The 23,722-nt window shown below is 49.4% G+C and overlaps 2 protein-coding genes across 2 annotated transcripts; one reads left to right on the plus strand and one right to left on the minus strand.

The window, feature by feature from the left end:
- Positions 1-4,900: 4,900 nt before the first annotated feature.
- On the plus strand, positions 4,901-9,328 carry LOC123182464 (protein ABA AND ROS SENSITIVE 1). The gene is made up of 7 exons (XM_044595034.1): positions 4,901-5,176; positions 5,684-5,783; positions 6,265-6,418; positions 7,264-7,714; positions 8,521-8,596; positions 8,682-8,728; positions 8,870-9,328. Exons 1-7 carry the CDS (start codon positions 5,091-5,093, stop codon positions 9,054-9,056), a joined length of 1,101 nt encoding a protein of 366 aa, XP_044450969.1. The 5' UTR covers positions 4,901-5,090; the 3' UTR covers positions 9,057-9,328.
- A 1,715-nt stretch (positions 9,329-11,043) lies between these two features.
- Positions 11,044-12,731, minus strand: LOC123171659 (basic leucine zipper 23). Its single transcript, XM_044589049.1, has one exon. The coding sequence runs from the start codon at positions 12,162-12,164 to the stop codon at positions 11,481-11,483; it is 684 nt and encodes a 227-aa protein (XP_044444984.1). The 5' UTR covers positions 12,165-12,731; the 3' UTR covers positions 11,044-11,480.
- Positions 12,732-23,722: the final 10,991 nt, after the last annotated feature.

Genomic DNA, 23,722 nt, shown 5'->3' on the forward strand with positions numbered 1-23,722 from the left:
CCACAGAGAGTTACAAACAACTTCTTACTGATTTACTTTGGAGCTAAGTGCAAATCTATTCTTTGCCCCTGTACCGATTTATTTCCTCATTTTGGCTAAGGGCACGACGGTCTATCTACTTGATATGGTCGGCCCGGCCAGAACACGCCGCTTGCACCGGTGCCCGTGGTGATCACGCTGGCGTCACGCACAATGCAAGCTCTGGCTCGGTCCGGCCACTGTGCTCGTCGCCTCCCTCCTCGTCTCGACCTCCATTCATGTCCTGGAGCTCGCCCGTGCTCGACTGCGTCGCCCTGCATCGGTGCGTCGTCGTGGTTCGCCATAAATGAGCCGCTAGCTCCATGCCCGTGCCGCGTCCAGCCTCTGCCCGCCATTAAAGCTCGGTCGGGAGCTCGCTCGTGAGCTCTAGAGCTCTCCCCCGCGCCTATATAAGGACCCCCGAACCCCTCCTCATCTCATTCATCCCTCCCTCGCCTCTCTAGTCCACCGGAGTCCTCGGCCCCCTCTTCTTTTCACCGGAGTTCGCCTCGTCCATCGCCGGTCTTCTCGTTTCCGGCAAACCTAGCCCCTCCCCTCTCCTCCAGAGCTGTCCACCGCGTTCCCCTCGTCACCGCGGTTCGCCCTACCCACTTTCCCATCGCCGGAGCGCCTTGCTTCGCCAAGCACCTCCACCGCCTGAGCTCTCTGTAGCCTCCCCGGTCGCCGCGTCTCACCACCTCTCCACCACTCTCCGGCGCCTCCTTTGCCTCTGAATGGATGTGGTGCTCCGCCCTGAACCTGCCGGTGCCCGCGCCTTGGCCTGAGGTGGCCGGAGCAGCCCGTTCCATCGCCGGTGCCCGCGCCTTGGCCTGAGGTGGCCGGAGCAGCCCGTTCCATCGCCGGCGCCCGCCCTGCTCCTCTCTGTTCTCCTCCCGTCGCCACTTCCCCAAGGCATCCCCGCGCGTCCCTGCTGCCCCTCTCCGCTGCGGCTGGCCGAGCCGCACCCGCCGGTGGCCTTTGCCTGGCGGACTTGGCCGGAGCCGGCTGCCCCCCTTGCCGCCCCTCCCCTGCTTCCTCTCCTCTGCTCACGGGAGCACAGGAGCAAGAGGAAGGAGACCACCCGATCGCCCCCACCCCTTGCCAGCTCAGCGTAAGTGGAAACGCATTTTCCCAGAGTACATTTTCTTCTGTCTGTAAGCGTATTCTGTTTCTACTTCGGCCTGAAGTACGTTTTCTAAGTCAGAAAGCGTGTTTTCTCAAATCTGTTTCTGTCTTATCCACTCAGGGACTTGTTTGTGATGATATTTTTACAGATTAGTCCCTGATCTTCTACACCTCATAACTCCGCAACCGTAACTCCGATCGAGGTGAAACCAACGCTCACTTCTTTGTATCGTCGAGCTCTATCTTTTGGTAACATTTTCACTAAGTGTTCACACTGTGAAAATGACCATTATGCCCTTGCCTCTAATCAGCCCCCTCCGAGAAAGAACTGTCCGGCGTTTCGTTCCGCGTCTTCACCGCACTTTTTCCTGGAGTCTCCGCCCCCCAGGGCAAGCCACAATACCCACTAGCATGATAGTCATGCAGTAGCCATGGTTTTCAACTTGAATATTTATTAAATGTTTGGTTGTTTAAAATATGGTTATCGTTGTTTCGGTAAGGCTTCTGGATTAGTGCTTACTTTCTTGCTATGTTGTTATGCACCTGGTTGTCATGCCCTGCTAGTTGCTAGTATTCTTTTCATATGCTTATGCTTGCTAGTAGTACATGTTGATGTTGGTAATGGTCTTCGGTGCATGACTGCCGCCTGTCCCGAGTACCGTTGTTACGCTTGTTCCATTGCATCCAGTTGGTTAAATGCTTGCATGATGGCATTGTTGTTATGTTCTTGCATGATATTTATTGTTGATGCTAGTGGTCATGCTATGTTTCGGAGAAGTATGTACTTATGATGTTCATGCCAGTCAGTATGCCATGCTTAGTTGGATATGATTCATTGATGATATGGTGGATAGTTATGCGGTCCTCTCATGATTATGTTGATATCATGCTCATGCATTGTAATTGCATCATGTTATTTTATCATGGCTCAGCATATTTGCATTCAAGTTTAACCGGATTAAATTAAACTTGAACACCTGTTGGCTGAGTCATGGTGCCACCATATCGAACTGACCAGTGCAACCACGCTTACCTTTATGGGAAGGTCCTAATTGGGTCTATTGTCGTGCCTCTCACCGGTGCCTCCAACTAGGGAAGGTTATGGGCGTGCGGTACCCTGGCCCGGTAAGCAGACATAACATTGTGTGCCCGTTGTTATTATTATGGATCCGGTCCCCGTGAGGGAAGTTTTGGCCACGACGGTGGTCGTTGTGTCTTTGGTAGACACGGGGCCACCCAGGACTAGCCCAGTTGGGAGTGGGTCGGAGTGGCCGGGAGAGTGTCATGGCAGTAGACCGGTTTTGTCGGAATGCCGTTGGTCCACCCGAATGGGAATGCGAGGCCATGGGTTCCGTAGTGTGGGTACATTGTACTAACCTCTACAGAGTGTATATTAAATCTATCGATAGCCGCGCCCGCGGATAAGGGCCCAGTTCATAGTCGGTCCCACTGTGAGTCAACAGTAATAATAATAATGTGCTTAATAACAACCCCGGTTCGATGATGAGATAAGTTGGTTGTGATCGCCGGAAAGATCACCGTTTGAGACCAAGTGTTGGTCATAGTTGTGATCTCCGGAATGATCACCGTGGTATCGAGGATACCGAGTTGTTGGATATTCGTGATGTTGTGCGAGAATCGTGGGTAAAGATCAAGCTCCTTGTGGTCATTTGATGATTACTACGGTATTGTTTATACCAAGCTTGATTTGATCCTGAGATGATCGTGTAATGTCCGAGGTTGGTAAGTGATGCATGTGATGGATTACGAGGTAACCCGAGCAGAATAAATGGTGCATGTAGTGTCATCATGTTGCATGCTAGTATCATCAGATTTATATGCCATGATCATATATTGTCCTAGCGATATTATGTTCATGTTGTTCATGCCATGCTATCCTGACGATCCAATGATAATTCCTGCTTAACCTGTAATTGCCATGCTGTTGTTTGTCTTGAATGCTTCTGGTTATTGTGAGCTTGCAAGTACATTCAATGTACTGACTGACCTGGCGTGTCATGCCAGTTTGCAGGTCGTGTCTGGATTTCTTGCTTGTTTGGTGTTGTTCCTGTGTTCGCGAGCTAGGATAAACGTTCCAGCTAGAGTCCCTGTGGATTGGAGTCCATCATCGTTGTTCGTTGTTCCGCTGCCAGTAGTTGTTCCGCTGCTTCGAGTTGTTATGCTGCTTGTATAGAGCAACCGTGGTTGGCGTAGTGTCGCCGTGCCGATGTTATTCATTGTAATATCGGAACCCTTGTATTCATATTCGTGTTGTAATAGAGAGCTGGTTTGTTCTATACTAAGCAGTGCCGTATTCCAGAAGACTTCACCTCGATCTCTGGGCTGGATTACGGGGCGTTCCGGTTTTCTCTGAGCTGGGGTGCCACACATTTACCTTGCAAGACACTTCCACATAAGAATTCTAGAGTGTGCAACAGACGCCAGGCCTGCCTCGATAGCATCACAAGGGTTGAAAGAGTGCAAGTCCTTGAGCCAAAAACCGCCTCCGATTTTGCAAGTTTTCATCTTCTCCCACCCCATTCAATGCATTTTATGCTCCTTATCCTATTGTGACCACCAATAACGACAAATCATGTTGCCAAAGCTCGTCACACAGACTCTTTGTGAGATCAAAACAGCCCATCGCGTAGGTGGGAATTGCTTGTGCAACCGCCTTAATAAGAAGCTCCTTCCTTTCATCGCGAGAAAATGTTCAATCCACCCTAGTATCCGAGCCCATAACAGTTCCTTATGGTATTCCAAAACATTGTTCTTACCTTTGAATTTTACTGCTGTAAACCGAGCACCCGCAGACTGCTTGTTATCATTCGATATGTTCCCGCTGAAAAGAATGGAGGATTTATCTTGTTTTGCCACTTGCCCAGAACCTGCCTCATTTACTTGTAAATTTTCATTGATCTCTGTTGCCCCATTCTTTGTAGCTTCAAGTAGGTGGAGTGAGTTATCGCGAACGAGAGGTGGGTTACCATAGGGGCCATAGGCGTGATTTGAATCCCACGCAATCGTCCTGCAACCTCCACCCGATGAAGTAACACACATAACCTCTCCCCGCACACAACAGGAACATGTACGAGGATATGGGATCCCCTTGACCAAGACCCTGGCATGAGACCACTGTCTCCGTGTATGATGTGTACACTTTGAACTTATGCGTCACACATCTGATGCATTTGGAGGTCAAGTTCACTAATTACTCCGGAACCCCAACCGCAACAAAATCCTCTCCAAAAAACTCCACTCGACGTAGTCGTGACTTGTAAGTTTTGGTTATGTCAAACGTGAGGGCTGCAAAACACGCACCACCGGAGCTCTTCTGTTTTAGGAAATGGGACATCTCGTAAGTGAGCACGATGTCATCTGAGATAAGCCTCACTAATAGGAATGCACTCTGATTATCTGATATGATCTCTCGTGTGATGAACTTTAACCTATTGGCAATGACCTTGGAAACAAGCTTGTGCACAATGTTGCAGAGGCTAACCAGGCAACGACCTTGGAAACAAAGCTTCAAACAGGATGGCCAGATGTTGATCTCAAGCTTTTTTTAGAGTGATCTCAAGTTTATTTCCCGGATTTTGTTTTGAGGGGAAGTTTATTTCCCGGATGGCGCCGTCCAGTTTTTTTCGTGGAACGTGTCCAGCCAGTGGCGCAGGCCAAACTCTCCGGGCTTTTCTGCGGTGTGCGGTCCACTCGGCCTGCCCGTCCGTCAATCGCTTTACCCATTTGTGCGGCTCAAGTTCGGCCCCTCGGGCCCATTTGCCATCGGAGCAGACGCCGCGCTGCCTCGTCGTCTCCCTCCTCTCCTTGGACCTCGACGCCGCCCCCCGTCGCGAAAGCTAAAGAAGGTTCTCGAAGGAAGAGAGGCGAGGCGCAGCCGCCACAGCCTCGGCGTCTGGATTCCCGGTCCTACCTCGCCGGCGGCGCGCATGGATCAGAGGAAGGCCCTGTTCCGCGCCAAGCTCCGCGAGGCCAAGGAGAAGCAGGAGAAGCGCATCGACCCCTCGCTCGTCAGGTCTCCTCCGCCCCCCTCCCTTTCCCTCCCTGCTAGAGTACTGTCTCCGGAACCCGGATCCTTCCGCCTACCCGGTTTCCACGGCCGCGATTGTTTGGGCCGGGGCGCGCGTTCGCCTGATGTAACCCTAGCAAGATGGGGACGGGCAGCCGGCGCGGGCGTCAGGGGTTTGATGCGTAGGCCTAAAATTACTGGGTGTTTGGTGCTGCTGCTGTGCGCACTGTGAGACCGAGTTCGCCACTGTGCTTGCTCTCGAGCAGAGGGTGGGACATCGCAGTGTTGAAGTTTGATTCCATGGTAGTGCGGATTTACAGTTGCCTTCCGATTTCATCTCGGGGTTCGAACCTTGCATAGTCTCGTGTCAATCTAGCCCCCTTATGCATTGCTTATATTTGCTTAGCTAAATCCCATTGATGCGAATCTTAAACCAGTTGAGGGTGATCGGCTCATCTGTAAGATAATCAAGCAATAACATCATCTAATAGCCAGTTGCATTATCTTCTGCAGGTATAATGAATATGATCAGCCCATCTGTAGAGTCTGCAACGTTACGTTGAAATCCGAAGCACTTTGGCCTGCGCACCAGGTTTCACGGAAACATCATGAGGTAAGCAGAGTAATTAAGCCATGTTAGTGTTTACTGAGTAAGGACAACTGTATGTATGACAGAAACGTGAATGTGGGGATTTCTATGCCGGTCTAGGTCTGTTTTCATATGGAAATTCAAAGTGTTAGCGCTCAGTCTCCAGCTTTACTGGGTATGCTGTCATGTTGTTTGGTAGTTATTCTAGATATGAGTATATGACCCTGTAGCAAATTGGACAACCACTAAGGTTTACTTCAATGCAAACATGTTGGGTATCAATAATAACCCATTTTTCGTGGTTTGTTGATAACCAGGGTGTTTCATTTTTTCTGTTCATTTCAAGTATAGTTTTTCTGCTCACTGTTAAGCTGCATGCTTTTTTCCCGATGAAAAGATTCATCTCATTTATGTATTGTACCAATCTGACTGAAGTATATTTGCTGCAAAGGTGCCTGTGTACATTCTTTGTGAGCTGTGTTAATTTTGGCGATTTATGGTACAGGCAAAAGCTGTCGCAGCCGCTAAAGTTACACCAGCTGCAGCTCCTCGTGGCAATAATGTCAGTCATGAACGACCAGCTGAGCCTCAGAAAGCAAAATCCTCTCCGATGCCTGCCAATTTTTTTGACAATCAGGGAACGAAAAGGCAAAGTGATGGTGAGAATGCCAAAACATCCTCCCCCCCTCCTCGCAAGCTAAAGATCATAGTATAAACTGAACTTGGTCAGCCTTGTCTATACATTTGTTTGATTGTATTCTGCTCTGTGTCATCTTGCTTTGTTTGGTAAGTCTAGGTAAATTATCAGTATCATGGCTAAGGAATTGCTCACATCTAATTTCCTGTTTTGGGTTTCCACTGGTTGTCTGTTATGCTTGCCATTGATTCTATCCTCACCAAAATAGTCAGATAGCATGTTGTACAGAGCAGTAATAATAGAGCACATTTGGTTCCTGCTAGACCAAGCAATTACCCATCTAACCTTGCTTAGCAAGGTATGCTTTTGTGCTAAAAAACCTCACTTTGCACCGCAACCTTTATCATACAAGCAAGGAAAAGCTTACGGATGGAGGCCATCCAGTCAAAGCCTTCATACATGACAGTTTACATTCCTCCTGGCTATACCTAATAACTGTTTATCTTACAAAATTGCTATTCCCTCCGTCCCAAAATAAGTGTCTCAACTTTCTACTGACTTTAGTAATAAAGTTAAGACACTTATTTTGGGACGGAGGGAGTATCATTTAAGCAAGAAATGACGTTAGAACTAGTAAAGCTGCATGAACACATCCTAATTTCTGGATAGTAAGTACTATCAATATTGTTCTATTTTCTGTAGAGCACTAGAGCTTCCATCTATAGTGAACATTTTGTGTATTTTCTGTGAAGATTCCTGCTAGCAGCATTATGTTGTAGTAGCAGCTGCAATGTGCATTTAGCAGTTGTGATGTACCTGAAGGTCTTGTTGACTTGAGTGCCTTAATATAACAACTTTGATGGGTAGGTACTGGTTCTGAGGGAAGGCCTGTACGTCATCAAGTGGCTAATGCTCAACCAGCAACCAAAGAAGCAAGTGCAGATAAACCATCTGTCAGGATGGACCAAGCTCCAAATAAAGGGAGTAAAGGCAGTACCGACGTGAAAGGAATTCTTCCAGGGAATTTTTTTGATTATACAGAAGAAGATGAAGATGAAGTTCCAACTCCTGCTCCAGCTCCAAAGGAGCCCAATAGGACTTCGGGAAATACCACCAACCCCAATCCCGTGCAGGTGAAAGGTGTCCCAGATGGCTTCTTCGATAGCAGTAACACACAGCCCAGCGAAACCAGTGCATCGTCTCAAGCGGCGAATAATCTGGAAACTGCTCAAGTAAAAGCTCTGCCCGAAGGATTCTTCGATAACAAAGATGCGGATCTCCGTGCACGTGGTATTCAACCTCCAAAAGTTGACATCAAGTAAGGTTTCTTCACTAAAGAATTGCTATTCTTGCAGTCCTTTTTGTTTCCACAATAATTAATCTGACATAATGAAATTTTGTTAGGATTTAAGGTATGGTTCTAGTCCAAGCTAGCCCTACCAAATATTTGGCTAGCCAAAATTTTGGTTGCGCTTTTGGTTGCCAATGAGACGGCCGACATTGGCAAGAAAAATGAACTAGATTAGACAAAGGGAGATTGACATGCCAAAACAATGGTAACCAACCAAACCAAAACCAAATTTTTAGTCAGGACTAAAAAATTGGTAGCATGAGTATTGGCCACCATCCAAACATACCCTTATAGGCTTTTGTTTGGATGTGTAAGGAGCCTTTTATGACCTTAGCTAGCTTCACTCTACTGTTACAGAATAATGAGGATAATTTCCTAAATAAGCCATGTTACTTCTACAACCATGTTGCATTTTTGCACAAGTGCTGTCAAGTTACAAAACTGCAGAGTCTGGAAGGGTCAATAATCATTGTTTTCTGCTCTTGTGCTTGCTGTTGGAAAGCTTCTGTACCATAAACTCTTCTGTTCTTGAATGGATGGATGGGTAGCACTCCTGCCTTTTTGCTAAAAAATAAATGCTTTTATGCTTCCATAGTTTTTTGCGTTGTCTTGTCTGTGCAATTCTTCATTTCCTCTGTTGTTTCCATGCATTTTCCCCTGTGTGTGTAACAAAAATTGCTTCTTTGGATCTTTACGTAAGATCTGTATTCAGTTGGACTTAAGTTTTTCTGTGCCTGATATTCTCATCTGAAACATGTTAAACTCCCGCGCAGCGACGCATACAAAGAATTTGAAAAGGAAATTCAGGAAGACCTCCAGGAAGTTGATGACCGCCTCGAAGAAGAGGAGGTTAGGCTAACCTCTCTACATTGTTACCTTGCACGTATTGTTGTGCACTGCTGATATTAGCGAATTTTGTGCGTGTGCCTTGTAGATTGATGCTGCTGCCGAGAGGGAAGAGTACTTGACCTTAGAGCAAGAGTATGTTCCTTTCTACATCTTGTTCTGTTCATGTATCCATCATTCATTTATTTTCAGCTTATTGGCTTATAGGCTTTCTGCAAAGTGAAGTTATTTATTTTCTGTTGTCAACTCATTATTCATTTATTTATCTGTACACAGGGAGTACAGGCAGCGAGTAGATATGCTGAAGAAACAGCTCACCGAGTCAAAAGCCGCACGGACTGCTAAAGCGAACAGCAAACCCGTCGGCATGGACACGGATTCCAGCGCCAGCGACTCATCGAGCGACGACGAAGACGATGGCACAGATTTTGCTGTTGACTGGAGAGCGCAGCATATGAAATGATGTAGATAGAGATCGCTTCCTACCGTGACCGCGAACTCGGTTCTCCAGGACTTTGCATAAAGAGGTCTTTCTCCGATCCCGTCCTTCATTTTGAAACGCACGAGCGACTTTTGAACTAACGCGACAAGACCTGTGATGGTTACTCATTAATGTGAATAGTCCCGAGTCTTAACTACTGACAATTCCCTCCGCCTGATTGTAGCGAATTATTATTTTCCCAAGGAAATGAGTAAAACAACCAAGAACTATTTCATGTTTTTGGTACTTTGGAACCTTCGTTGGGATACATCTTGTGCCTTGTGCACGTTTCAACCCCTGATAGCCCTGCTCGTGTGATGTTGATGCGTGCGGCCAGTGTTGATCCATGCTGCTGCTGGGCGCTTTGCTTCCCAAAAGTTTCTTCAAATTAAATCGGCTGGTTGGTGCGCTGACGCTTCTCTGCCGTACTGGGTTCTTCCCTATGCAAACACCAAGTCGTTCGTGTGTGTGAAGATGAAGTCGCTTTACATGTGAGCAAATAATTTCCTTGTGCTCAGCAGATTAACCAACTTTTGGAAGCCTGGTTTGGAATGTGGAGATTTTACAAGATCTCTATTAGGAGTTGATTGTTCTGCCAAGTTAGTATCACAGTGGCATTCCAAAGGTGCCCAATGAAATTTCACGTGCCTTCACCTCATTGTGGTGAGATGTACGTAGAATGAGAAAATACCGTCGCCATCAGCGGAGACGTGCGCAGTTCGTGCAGACGAACGTCAGGATTGCCAACTGCCTAGATAATCCGTAGACCCCCCGCCAGCGAAAGATTAACATAACAACCCACGGATGGAGCTGAAAACGGCATGGGGCATCTTTTTTGTTTATAAACATGTAGCGTACACGAACGAAATCTAAGTCGCAATTGAAAAACGAGAGGACTCGCGACAAGAGCAAATATCAATATACTTGTCGAGATGAAAGGGAGTGGCCAGCCAATGATCAGCCTACAGGTTCCGGGGCTGTCAATGATGAACGAATATCATTACATTAGCTTAATGCGAAAGAACAAGTGTTCAGCTCAATTCAGACTTCGCTCTCAGGGAAAAATAATGGCAGATGCTGCTGTAGATGGTGATGCATGCCGCCAAGATTAGCAGCTGTCCTTGGTCTTGGCATTGCAACAGTGGATACCAACTTCAAACCCTGATTGACGGCCATGCATCCTTGCTTTTTCAAAAGGGTACATGTGGACTTGTGACAGGGCAACACGTCGGATCAAAGTACATTCCCTGTGCTTGGTTTGTAATCCACCAGGAATCTGCCATGGCCAACTTGATCAGACAGAGTAAACCTGGATGGCGCCTCTCCCAGATGATCCACTGCGTCACCGTCGGAACGGAACAGAATAGAATGTGCGATAACTGATAAAGGTAGAAAGCTTCAGATAATTTGGTTCAAAAGTTTGCCTCTTGAATCCTACTCTACAAAATTACAAACCCGATGTGCATCGAACATTCTTAGTGGCATCAATTGGTGCACACAGCATTGAACAACAAGCAGATAGTGCACTGATCATAGCCATGTCAAGTGCAAAACATTTCTGCATCATTATCAGCTCTCATTCACAGAAAATGCTGGGAGCTCTCTTTTCTTTCAAAAAAGAAGAAGGGAAAATGAACCAGAGACAGTGCATTTTATCAGTACCATGGCCCCGTCTGATTGTCTGCATACTAACCTGAATGCCGCCTCTCCCAGATGATCCAGTACATCGCCGTCGGAAAGAATAATAGCATGTGGTACTAGTGAAGCTAGAAAGATTCAGATGCTATTCCGTTGTTATATTTCCCAACAAGAAAAAGAAAAGGGAGAGCTTGAAAAGTGCGCCTCTTGAATTCTACACCACAAAATATTAAGCCCGGCATTTGCGTACTTGTACTGAGCATTCTTAATCCCATTGGTTAGATCATTATCTCTATCTGCACCAGGAGATACGAAAGCAGACAATGTACCAAAACAGCATTCCGTTTTGCTTGAGGCTTATCTTGTTATGTGTGGAACAACTTTTCTGAATCGATGCTCAAGTCAACTAAGAAATTGATATTGAACAGCGAGAAAGAACCGAAGACGGTGCATTTCTTTTATCAGTATCATGGTCCCATCCGATTGCATGAATACTAACGAATCCAAACCAGAGATTCAGAGATGAAGCGCATGTTGGCATTACAATTTTGTACCAGAACACATCCTCCTGAGTATAACTGTAACCTCCTTCTATTGCTGTTATATGAGTATAAGCATAGTATCAAAACATAAGAACATTATATCAGTTATATTCACTGATTGCCCTTTCATTCCATGAGAGTATATTTTCACCAAAAATGTAAAACAACTCTCATGCAACAACTGCCAAAACGAAACCCCAAACAATCCTTGAGCACATTCATAGATTCAGCTAGGAAAGCAGAGCTCAACGACATCCATGGGGCGCACCGGTTGTTCCGGAGCATCGATCTCCCGCGACGCGCCGCCATTGCCACTGCCATCTTCATCGAACCTGCAATCCACAGACGCCGGCCCGGAGCTGCCCTCCCAACAGGCACCACCGGCCTCAGAGTTGCCATTGTTGAAGCAGAGGGTCGGGTCCGTGCACACCACGGAGCCGACGCTGCACTGCTTCTGGAACGGGAAGGCGCCGGCGGCCTCCGCGTCGATCTTGGCCCGGACGTCGAAGAGGAGGCCCCTCAGCCGCGCCACCTCGGCCTCGAGCGTGGCGTGGCCCTGCAGCCGGCGCTGGAGCTGCTGGTTGGCGGCGCGGAGCTTCTTGACCTCCTCCTCCAGGAACGCGGCGTGCGCCTTCTTCTTCTCCCGGTACTTGCGCACGGCCTCCCGGTTCCCCAGCGGCCGGCGGGGCCTCGCCGCGTCGTCGTCCTCGCTGCCGGCGGCGAAGAGCTGGTGGGTGTGGGTGTGCAGGCAGGTGTGCGTGTGCGTGGCGGCCGACGGGCCCGGAGGGTTGCAGGTGTGCGTGTGGGTGCAGGTCGCGGCGGCGGCGTCGCCCAGGAGGTCGCCGAACGTGCCCGGCATCTCCGGGTGGGGGAAGAGGAATTGGCTCGGGAGGTCCACCCCGTCGTCCATTTGTGCTAGAATTATGCCAAGAACAACCACTTTGTCGCCCGGCCGGGAAAAGAAATTGGAATCAAGAACAGAGTATGTCGGACGACAGCAGCAGCAGCAGTCTCCGGCGAAAATGGCGAGCTGCTCTGAAATCGGAAGAACACAGCCGACCACCGGAGGTTGGAGTGCGAGATTGAAGGGGCGGAAGGACAGCAGGAGCGAAGCCTCTATAACGACGAAAAGTTCCAGTTGGAAGCTGGAAACCCCACGAGGGACATAGCAAGAAGAAGAACAAAATTGGAGATAAAGAAAGCGGGGGAGAATCCGGCATCAAAATCCCATCTCGGGGTCCGGGGAGCGATATGGAAACGGAATCGATCAATCGGTGGACCGGCCTCTCCTCTCGGCTCACGGCACCGAGCTGCCCCTTGCAGGGTCCCTTTTCGCCGGCCTTTCGCTCTCTCGTCTCGCCGCCGATCTTTTTGGCGATGGTGGGGAGAATCTTGGAAAGAGGGGCGGAGGAGATGGAGTGTGACGTGATTGGATTGGGGTGGGAAAGGAGGGTGGGGAGAGAGGGAGGGAGGGACGATCCCCTGGTTCTTGCCGGTGTGGGAGGTTTTTGTTTGCGAAAAGACGCGATTTTGCGTTGATTTTTTCTGCTGGCTGTTGTTTCGAGCTGCCGCCACTTGGCCGAGCTTATGTCACTTAGTTGGACCTTTTGCGCTTTAGAAATCGTTGTCAGCTTGACTATATGTCCCTCCTCCCTCTCTAACAGTGCAATGCCTCATTAGCCCATAAACTAACGGTGGATGAACTACACTGACGGTGGATAAACACTTCAGTTCATGAACTAAAAAATCGCACAGTTCAGTCTATCAACTGGTTTAAGTGTATGGCTTTGGTCAGGGATAAAAAGCCGTCTTTGCTGTAATTTCTTGTCGGACACGTGTGCATGTGAAGGACGACATCCGTGGAAGTTGTTTTTGAGGGGGGTGGTTTCTGCAAATGACCAAAGCAAGTCGTTGTCCACTTGACCCTGTCCCTCCTCCTTCCATAACCTTTCATAGCCTTGCATAATCCTCAGTAAAATAAGCCAATTTTTTCTTAGGCGTTGGTGCTTATCTCTACAGGATAAGTGTCTAATTAAACGTCTATCCTCAATAAATAAGCAATTGATTCTTAAGAGGAGACTGATTTATTACCTCCTCTAAACACCATGCATTATACAAGCCCTAATAAGAGTGAAATGCTTTGTTACTTCATGTTCCATAAACTCACGCAGATGCACACATAAACTCACACAGATGCACACTTTAGTTTATTAACTTAAAAATTGCACACTTTAGCCTACTAATTGGTTTAAGTGTATCTTTTTAGTTAAAGAAAAAGAAGTTCGGGGTTTAACTTGTCTCTAAAAGTTGTTTCTTCGGGTAGTTTATGCAAAATGACCAAAGCTAAAAATTCCATGTTCTTTACCCAATTCTGCCGACCAACTCCCGCTGGTTCGTCACTCCACTGGCATGGTGCTGGGCACCAAGGAACCGCGCGCACGTGGTATTTTGGCTGGTTGGAGTGGAGGAACACCTCTCGAGGGAGGTGAGTACTTCAAAGTAACATTAGCATCCACGGGGGTGGGATTGAGCCGCCGACCTCTAGGTCCGCACTGTTGGGAAACGTAGCATGCAATTTCAAAAAATTTCCTACGCTCACGCAAGATCCATCTAGGAGATGCATAGCAACGAGAGGGGGAGAGTGTGTCCATGTACCCTCGTAGACCGAAAGCGGAAGCGTTTGACAACGCGGTTGATGTAGTTGAATTTCTTCTCGTTTCGACCGATCAAGCACCGAACGTACGGCGCCTCCGAGTTATGCACACGTACAACTCGATGACGTCCCTCGAACTCTTGATCCAGCAAAGTGTCGAGGAAGTAGATGAGTTCCGTTAGCACGACGGCGTGGTGACGGTGATGGTGAAGTGATCCGCGCAGGGCTTCGCCTAAGCACTACGAGAATATGACCGGAGGCGTAAACTGTGGAGTGGGGCGCCGCACACGACTAACAATTGTTGGTGTGTGCTCTAGGCGCCCCCGCCCCATGTATATATAGGTGGGAGGGGGAGGGGAGCTGCCATGGGGCGCCCCAAGTAGGAGGAATCCTACTTGGGCCCCTAGTCCAATTCAGCCCCCTTTCCTTATTACCGAAAGGGGGGAAAGGGAAGAGAGGGGGGAGGAAGGAAAGGGGGGGTGTCGGTGTCAAAACCGGCGGATCTCTGGTAGGGGGTCCCGAACTGTGCGTCTAGGATCGATGGTAACAGGAGACGGGGGACACGATGTTTACCCAGGTTCGGGCCCTCTCTATGGAGGTAATACCCTACTTCCTGCTTGATTGATCTTGATGAATATGAGTGTTACAAGAGTTGATCTACCACGAGATCGTAATGGCTAAACCCTAGAAGTCTAGCCTGTATGACTACGGTAATGTATCTCGGTCCTTTCCGGACTAATCCCTCCGGTTTATATAGACACCGGGGGGATCTAGGGTTTACATGGAGTCGGTTACATAAGAAGGAATCTTCGGTCGCCAAGCTTGCCTTCCACGCCAAGTAGAGTCCAATCCGGACACGGGTACAGTCTTCGGCCTTCATGTCTTCACAGCCCATCAGTCCGACCCATGGATAACAGGCCGGACGCCCGAGGACCCCTTAGTCCAGGACTCCCTCAGTAACCCCCGAACCAGTCTTCAATAGCGAGGTGTTCGGCACACATATTATCTTCGGCATTGCAAGGCGGGTTCCTCCTTCAATGATCTCTAAGTAATGTATTCGGCCATTGATCCAATGTCGCCTCCTTGGCTTCTGCGCGTTAAATAATCTTCATCTTCCACATGTCGAGCGAATGTGGAAGGTCAGGGTATTTTTGCAAATAACACCCCGCTCATGCAAGGAAGAGCGCCTATTTAAAGAGATCGGATCCCAGATCCATTCGGTGCCACGCAGAAGAAATCCCCGGAGACTGCTTAGGAGAAACCATTCCAGCATGGCAAGCGTTCCCAGCTCCTCCGCTCGTTCCATCCCAGAGAAAGGCGAGTGGGAGAGGTGTTCGGTGTCTCATAGCCAATTGACGAAGTTGCAAACGTAGGGATTTCTCCCTCCTGCAGATCTAGTCCCTGTTCGAGCGGGGATAGCTTCCTTCAATGGTGGGACTCAGGCAGAGGACTTCCCCAATCCGCCCAGGGGAGAGCGAGTGTGTTTTGTCCCCTACCTGCTAAGAGGCGTTGGATTTCCAATCCATCCGTTCCTCCGAGGGCTTCTGGAGTACTATGGCATCCAGCTGCACAACTTCACTCCCGCCTCCATTCTGCACATTGCGGGTTACGTCGCTTTATGCGAACTATTCCTGGGCGTCGAGGCTCATTTCGAGTTGTGGAGGAAGTTGTTCTGTTTCGTCCCGCGTAATCACGAAGGGTCAATATTTGAAGTGGGCGGAGCCGAAGTATGGCGCGTCGCCGATACCGGATATCCGTCCGGCACACCAAGGAAGGCACCTGACGAATGGCCCTCCGAATGGTTCTATATTGAGGACGTCACGCTTCCCGACCCGGTTCGAAAGGGTCTTCCTGAATTTGTGAGCGTCCCGCTGAAGAAATGTCATAGTTGGCGTCTCCGGAGCCTTGAAGAGGACGACGGAGCGGAGGTTCGTCAGCTGATGAGCAAGATAAAAGAGCTCGTTCAATCCGGACTCACAGTAGTCGAGGTTATGGCGATCTCCATAGCGCGTGGGGTTCAGCCGCTCCAATACAGAGAGCTTCCAATGTGGCACTACAATGGGGAGGATGACGCCTCCCGCTGCGGCCGGAGAGGTCCGGATACCCCTGCCGCTTTGGCTAAGATATTAGCCGAGCTGTTCAAAGGGGAGGAAGAGGAATTTCTTTGCATCAAACTCAGAGACGGGTATTCTATGTATAACCCTCTGTTTTTACTCCTTCCATCTCCGAATTGCCTTTGGTAAATTTCAAGTTTGTTTGCTTATGACAGCACTGGCGAAAGGTCACCGAGGGACTTCATAGTCCGGCCCCATAGCCAGAGAACCACAACCGGGAGCTTGATCCCGGGTTTGAAGAGGATCCGGATGTATTCGTGGTGCTCGCGGAGGGGTTGTTTTACCAGACGAGCTATGATGGCACCGAAGTGGCCATCACCGCCGACTACCCTGGCCTTCTTCCTGCTTCACAGGTAAGTAATCAAGAAACACCTTCTCTGAAGGGGTTCTCTTACACTGCCTCACCCACCGCATTGTCGTGCGTTCCACAGGGGAGGCGTTCGACGATTCCGAGGAGATCAGTTCCTGCGCCGGGCAGGCCTTCGAAGAGGAGGGCCGGTGAAGGCACCACCGGGCCTTCATCGAGGAGGTACGGATAAATATGTTTTTCAGTGGCCGCATCCAACTGTGACCTGTGCGTCTGTTTGATTACAGGAAAAAGGTTCGCCGTACTGTGTCCGGGGATCCGGTCGGTCGTGCTCCCGACAACCGGGATTTAGGTCCAGTCGGGGAGACGGGGGCCGATGTAAGAACAAAGCCGGACTGCCCTTCGGCCGAGGGTTCGGACAATATGTCTGTCACCAACTCGGAGGTAGAGAGCGCCATGAAACATCGGCGCTGCAGGGCTGTTTTACGAGACCCAAAGTTCTCGGACGAGGCATTCAATGCCTTTAGCTCGGGCGACGCATACATCCGGGCTGCTCGAGACGGGCTTAGAAAAGCCACAAGGCAATATCTGACAGATGTGCAGGTAAGCTTTCTTTGTCAAAAAAGATAGCCGTATGCCTGTAGCCCCCGAGACTGAAAGCAGTTGGCACAACTGATTTAAGGATTGTTGAACAATCAGGTCCTCGCAGAGAAGAATGGCCTGCTAGCCCAAGAGCTTGAGCAGTGTCGGGCGCACTAAAAGCTGCTACCGCCGAACTGGAAAACGTCAAGAAGTCGACTTCTGGTAATGTTCCCCTCCACCGAGGAACAATGATTGTGTACCAACTGTGCTAACGCCGCTGCTGATCGCGTAATAGGGTCGTCTGATCAACTTGAAGAGAGGTTGAAGATCGCCCAAGAGGGAGAAAAAGAGGCCAAAAGGCAACATGCCGCAGGCGAGCGTGTGCTGACCCGCGTTAGAGACGATAAAAACAAGCTACAGGATTCCAACACTACATTGGGTAAAGAGTTGAAAGATGTTCGAGCCCAGCTAGCCGATTCCGTGAAGGAGAACAAAAAACTGCGGGGCGGTATCTTCAGTATGTGTCCGAACTATTTGTGAAGTAGCTCAGAGATGAATGGGACTGATATAGTCATGTTTGCAGGTGTACTGACGGGCCGTCCTGAAGAGGAGGTGTCCGGATCATCAAGTGATCTGCTGCAGAGGCTATCACAAGTGCATGAGCATGCTCGGCTAGCCATGCGGAGTGTGGCTAAGGCCTTATGGCCGTCCGACTCCCCTCCAGGAAGTATGGAGGAGCTTGTAGAGCTGTTCAAGGGAGCGCGGCGGCGTATCCGACTATGGAAGATATCGGCCTACCGAGAGGGTGCGCGAGAAGCCTGGGCTATGGTTAAAACGCGATATACCAAGCTGGATCCGAATCACCTGGCCCGGGTTGGACCGCTAGGGTCAAATGGGGAAGAAATTCCCGTTAGTTTAGTATATGACCAAGTAGAGGTGGCCGCCAAATATTCCCAAAAGAATTGTAAGTTAGACCGCCTGTTGGACGGTATAGAGGGGGAAGTGTTTGAGTCCAAGTGACTATGTACTTACCTTGCCCTATGTAATTCTCGCTGAATTGTATAGCATTTGTCATGGTAGACCTTTTCGCTTCGACCTCCGGACTCAACGGTGCAGAGTGTTTCCGAATACCCTCACGGCCGAATAGGCCGGGGTATGCCTGGAAAGCTAGGCGTAGGGGTCATAGTTGCTTGAACAGACAAGTTGTATTTTGCTAGTTATGTTATATTACATTTAGATCGTAAGAAACATCTTCCAGAGAGAATAGTTCCGTTAAGGGTTCCTTTCCCTGGGTGTGCATGTATTAATGTACATGTCCGATTTGTGATGGAGAAATCACCTTGTATGTAACTTCTGTGGGTTACCAGTGGAGTAATTGCAAAAATGTCTTTAATTCACCGACCGAATATTCCCTTAAGAACGCTAGCTTTCGGCTTCACCCAGTCTGAGGTACACATCTGGATGACCCGGCAGTAACAATCGCAGAGGTGCTCCCTTTATGCCCTAGCCGAACTAACGGGAACGTAGGGCATAAGCACAGGAGCCAGGCAACCCAGCTTGGCCAAAACATAAGTCATATCGATGCATATAGTGGTGAAGAAAAGGTACATATGGAAGAACTCATATGTCAAGAGCTTGATGCTCGAAGAATAATGATAAAAAGCTTCTGTCCAAGAAGCCCCCAGGTATAATAGACATACATATTTGAAATATGTATGTGTTAGCGGTGTGCGGTCTAGCCGTACCAAAACTTTAAAGTGAAGAATAAAAAAAAGTAATCGGAAAAGAGAGAAAAAATAATGGAAACCACAGGGGAGAAGGAGACGAACAGGGAGTTCGACGCTAGACATAGAATCTTCGGAGTCTGGCCGCGTTCCAGGGGTTCGACTCGAGGCGATTGTCTGATGCATCACAAAGACGGTACACTCCTCCGGTGAGAACTTCGTCAATTATGAAGGGACCCTCCCATTTGGGCTTGAGTTTGTCCTTCTTCTTCTCCGGCAGGCGTAGAACGAGTTCGCCAACATTGTAAGTCTTGGCCCGTACTTCTCTGCTTTGGTATCTTCGAGCCTGCTGTTGGTAGAATGCTGAACGGGCTTTTGCGACATCGCGTTCCTCCTCGAGGGCTTCTAGGCTGTCCTGCCGATCGAGCTCGGCTTCTCTCTCTTCATACATACGCACTCGAGGTGAGTCGTGAATAATATCGCAGGGCAATACGGCCTCTGCGCCATACACCATGAAGAAAGGTGTGTATCCGGTAGTACGGCTGGGCGTGGTCCGCAGCCCCCAGAGTACGGAGTCGAGCTCCTCGACTCAGTGCTTGTTTGATTCTTTCAAAGACTGCACTAGTCTGGGCTTGATGCCGCTCATAATAAGACCGCTGGCTCGTTCGACTTGACCGTTGGTTTGTGGGTGGTAGACGGAGGCGTAATCGAGTTTAATACCCAGATTAGTACACTAGGTTTTTACCTCGTCGGCTGTAAAATTAGAGCCGTTGTTGGTGATGATGCTGTGTGGGACACCATAACGGTGCACAACACCGGATATGAAGTCAATCAGCGGGCCGGACTCAGCCGTTTTGACCGGTTTAGCCTCTATCCACTTAGTGAATTTGTCCACCATAACCAGCAGATATTTTTTCTTATGGCTTCCCCCTTTAAGGGTCCAACCATGTCTAGGCCCCAGACCACGAAAGGCCAAGTAATAGGGATGGTTTGCAAGGCAGTTGGGGGCATGTGGCTTTGGTTGGCGAAGAGCTGGCATCCGACGCAGCGTTGGACAAGGTCCTGCGCGTCCGTTCGGGCAGTCGGCCAATAAAACCCAGTGCGGAAGGCTTTGCTAACGAGGGCCCGAGCTGCGGCGTGGTGTCCGCCGAGGCCAGTGGGAATTTCCGCTAACAGCTGCCGCTCCTCTTCTTCGGAGATACATCTTTGAAGTACTCCGGTAGTGCTTTTCTTGTAGAGCTCTCCGTCGTGGACCTTGTAGGCCTTCGAACGCCTGACAATGCGGCGAGCCTCATTCTGGTCGTTGGGAAGCTCCTTCCTATTAATGTAGGCCAAGAAGGGTTCAGTCCATGGGACGATGACTGCCATAATGAGATGGGCCGATGGTGTTATTTCGGTGGCTGAGCCCCCGGTACTGTCTGTATGTTCGGGATTTGAGGTTGTGTTCGGATCTGAACTGTGGTCGCCGCCATCCCCTTGCCACACCACGGATGGCTTGAAGAGCCTTTCTAGGAAGATGTTAGGTGGGACGGGGTCGCGCTTAGCGCCAATGTGAGCCAGGACGTCCGCTGCTTGATTGCTTTATCGGGCAACGTGATGAAATTCAAGTCCTTCGAACCGAGCCGACATTTTTAACACGGCATTGCGATAAGCTGCCATCTTTGGATCTTTGGCGTCAAAGTCGCCGTTTATCTGAGATATCGCGAGGTTCGAGTCCCCGCGCACCTCCAGGCGTTGTATGCCCATGGATGTGGCCATCCGAAGATCATGCAGTAGGGCCTCGTATTCGGCTGCGTTGTTGGAGTCTGTGTATAATATCTGGAGTACATACTGGACGACGTCTCCAGTGGGGGATGTTAATACGACTCCCGCTCCTAGTCCTGCCAACATTTTGGAGCCATCAAAATAGATGACCCAGTTGGAGTATGCGCCGTACTCTTTAGGGAGTTCGGCCTCGGTCCATTCGGCGGCAAAGTCGGCCAGTACTTGAGATTTGATGGCTCGACGTGGCTTGTATGTTATGTCGAATGGAAGTAGCTCTATGGCCCATTTGGCGATACGTCCCATGGCATCGCGGTTGTTTATTATGTCATTGAGTGGGACCTCAGAAGCCACCGTGATTGAGCAATCCTGAAGTAGTGTCGTAGCTTGCGGGATGCCATGAAAACCGCGTATGCTATCTTTTGGTAGTGGGGGTACTGAGATTTGCATGGTGTGAGGACAGTAGATACGTAGTATACTGGTTTTTGAAGTGGGAATTTTTGTCCGTCCTGTTCTCGTTCGACGACGAGCACGACGCTCACTACTTGATGTGTTGCCGATATGTATAGCAACATGGGTTCACCCGCGTTCGGTGCAGCCAGGATTGGATTGCTTGCTAAGAGGGTCTTTATTTCCTCCAGTCCGGCAGTCGCCGCGTCTTTCCATTCGAAGTTATCAGTGTGCCGTAAGAGGCGATAGAGTGGTAGTGCCTTTTCTCCTAGTCTGGAGATAAAGCGGCTTAGTGCTGCCACGCATCCCGCCAGCTTTTGGACCTGTTTAAGGTCTGTTGGTGTAGCCAACTGTGGCAGAGCTCGGATTTTAGCCGGATTTGCTTCGATTCCTTTATTGGAAACGATGAAGCCTAGCAGTTTTCCAGGGGGGACGCCGAAGACACACTTTTTCGGGTTAAGCTTAATGTCGTATGCCCGGAGGTTGTCAAACGTAAGACGTAAATCGTCTATTAGTGTTTCGACATGCCTAGTTTTGATGACGACATCATCGACGTAAGCTTCGACCGTTTTGCCGATCTGTTTCTCCAGGCATGTTTGAATCATGCGTTGGTATGTCGCGCCGGCGTTCCTGAGCCCGAAGGGCATAGTGTTGAAGCAGAATGGCCCGTATGGGGTAATAAATGTTGTTGCAGCTTGATCGGATTCCTTCATTTTGATTTGATGGTATCCGGAATATGCATCAAGGAAACACAGTGAGTCGTGTCCTACGGTGGCATCGATGATTTGATCAATGTGGGGAAGGGGAAAAGGATCCTTAGGGCAAGCGTTGTTGAGATCCTTGAAATCGACACATAGGCGCCAGGATTTATCCTTCTTTGGTACCATCACCAGGTTTGCCAGCCAGTCCGGATGCTTGATTTCTCTAATGAATCCGTCCTCTATGAGCTTGGCCAGCTCCTCCCCCATGGCTTGTCGCTTGGGTTTGGAAAAGCGCCGCAGTGTTTGCTTGACTGGTTTAAATCCCTTTAATATGTTGAGGCTATGCTCGGCCAACTTGTGTGGGATCCCTGGCATATCTGAAGGGTGCCAGGCAAATATGTTCCAGTTTTCGCGCAGGAATTCTCGTAGTGCGGCGTCAACTGTTGGGTTCAGTTGAGCTCCGATAGATGCTGTCCTCTTGGGGTCCGTTGGGTGGACCTGAAATTTGACTATTTCTTCTGCTGGTTTGAATGAGGTGGATTTGGAGCGTTTGTCGAGGATCACATCGTCCCTGTCCACTGTGGAGCGTAGTGCGGTTAATTCTTCGGCCGCGAGGGCTTCGGATAGCGCCTCCAGGGCCAGGGATGCGGTTTTGTTTCAGCGCGGAGTGCTATGTCCGGATCACTTATGAGAGTGATTATACCATTTGGTTCGGGCATTTTGAGCTTCATATACCCGTAGTGAGGTATAGCTTAGAAGCGTGTAAAATCATCCCGCCCCAACAGGGCGTGATATCCGCTGCTGAAAGGGGCCACTTGGAAGGTTATTTCTTCGGACCGATAGTTCTCCGGCGTGCCGAATACCACGTCAAGTGTGATTTTGCCCGCGCATCGCGCCTCCCGACTAGGAATAATTCCCCGGAAGGTTGTGTTACTTTGCTTGATGCGGTTCCTGTCTATTTCCATTTTATGGAGTGTATCCTCATAAATGAGATTTAGTCTGCTGCCGCCGTCCATGAGGACCTTGGTGAGTCGAAACCCATCCACGATGGGACTGAGGACTAACGCGGCTGGCGCTCGTACTGTTCTGTATTTTGGTTCGTCACCGGCGTTGAATGTTATTGCCGTGTCGTTCCATGGGTTTATTACAGCTATTTGGCAGACTTCGTCGAGCTCGCGGAGTGCCCTTTTGTGCTTGTTGTTTGAAGCGAATGTCTCAAAGACTGTCAATACTCTTGAGTCGTCATCTTCTGGGGGGTGCTGTTCCGGGGCGTCCTTGATAAGGATGTCCTCGCCGCTCTTGGCTACCTGTCGTAGTATCCAACATGCTCTAAGGCTGTGGGTTGCCACGGTGTCTGTTGTTGTATATATTTTGCATGGGCCATCGAGCCACCACTCCAGAACGGTGTCGTGCCGTATAGTGGCTTTGTGTTTTTTGACTGTTGGACTGGGCGTGCCACGAGGGTGCCCCCTTTTCGCCTGTAGGGGGAGTTGGGTTGGAACTGACGGTTCCCAGCCCGAGTTTCCCAGGCGCTCTCCATCGCGCAGCACTTTTGTACGATGGTTGCTAAGTCAGCGAATTTCAGTATGCGGCGGCGATTGATGGCGTTGAGGATTCCTTCGTCCGCGCAATTTTTGCAGAACGCTGATATTGCGTCCTCGTCATGGCAATCTTTTACCTTGTCCTTGACAAGGAGGAACCTGGCCCAGAAGTGGTGGACCTTTTCCTGAGACTGCTGTTTTATGCTCATGAGAGCATCTATGTCCGGGTGGGAGGGTGGAATTAAATCCGAACCCTGACCTGACCGATTATCCGGAGTCTGACGACCTTCCGGACTTGATAGTCCGGGTTCCGGAATATCTTCTGATTGTTTGGGACCGCCGTCCGATGCTATGTTCGGTGGGCTGGTCGCATCCTTTCGCGGGTGAGTATCCGGCTCTTCATGAACAGCGATCCGAACATAGTCCATCTTTGATATATAAGAAGACTTGCCGTCCTGCTCCACGACTACCGCAATCTGGTGGGTGACCGGTGGAGTTTCAGTTTCTCCCTGATCGGTTTTAGGCCCGATCCGATCGTAATCGGTGGCGATTCCTGATACGTCACCAACGTATCTATAATTTTTGATTGTTCCATGCTATATTATATTCTGTTTTGGACATTATTGGGCTTTATT

This window comes from Triticum aestivum, chromosome 1D, assembly GCF_018294505.1.
Source record: "Triticum aestivum cultivar Chinese Spring chromosome 1D, IWGSC CS RefSeq v2.1, whole genome shotgun sequence".
Taxonomy (NCBI): Eukaryota; Viridiplantae; Streptophyta; class Magnoliopsida; order Poales; family Poaceae; genus Triticum; species Triticum aestivum.

What these genes read in the sequence shown, in the direction of transcription:
- LOC123182464 (XM_044595034.1), top strand. Translation starts at nt 5,091, where the DNA reads ATGGATCAGAGGAAGGCCCTGTTCCGCGCCAAGCTCCGCGAGGCCAAG. An exon ending in ATCGACCCCTCGCTCGTCAG is followed by an intron (nt 5,177 to 5,683) that starts GTCTCCTCCGCC and finishes TATCTTCTGCAG; the next exon opens with GTATAATGAATATGATCAGC. An exon ending in TTTCACGGAAACATCATGAG is followed by an intron (nt 5,784 to 6,264) that starts GTAAGCAGAGTA and finishes TTTATGGTACAG; the next exon opens with GCAAAAGCTGTCGCAGCCGC.
- LOC123171659 (XM_044589049.1), bottom strand. Translation starts at nt 12,164, where the DNA reads ATGGACGACGGGGTGGACCTCCCGAGCCAATTCCTCTTCCCCCACCCG.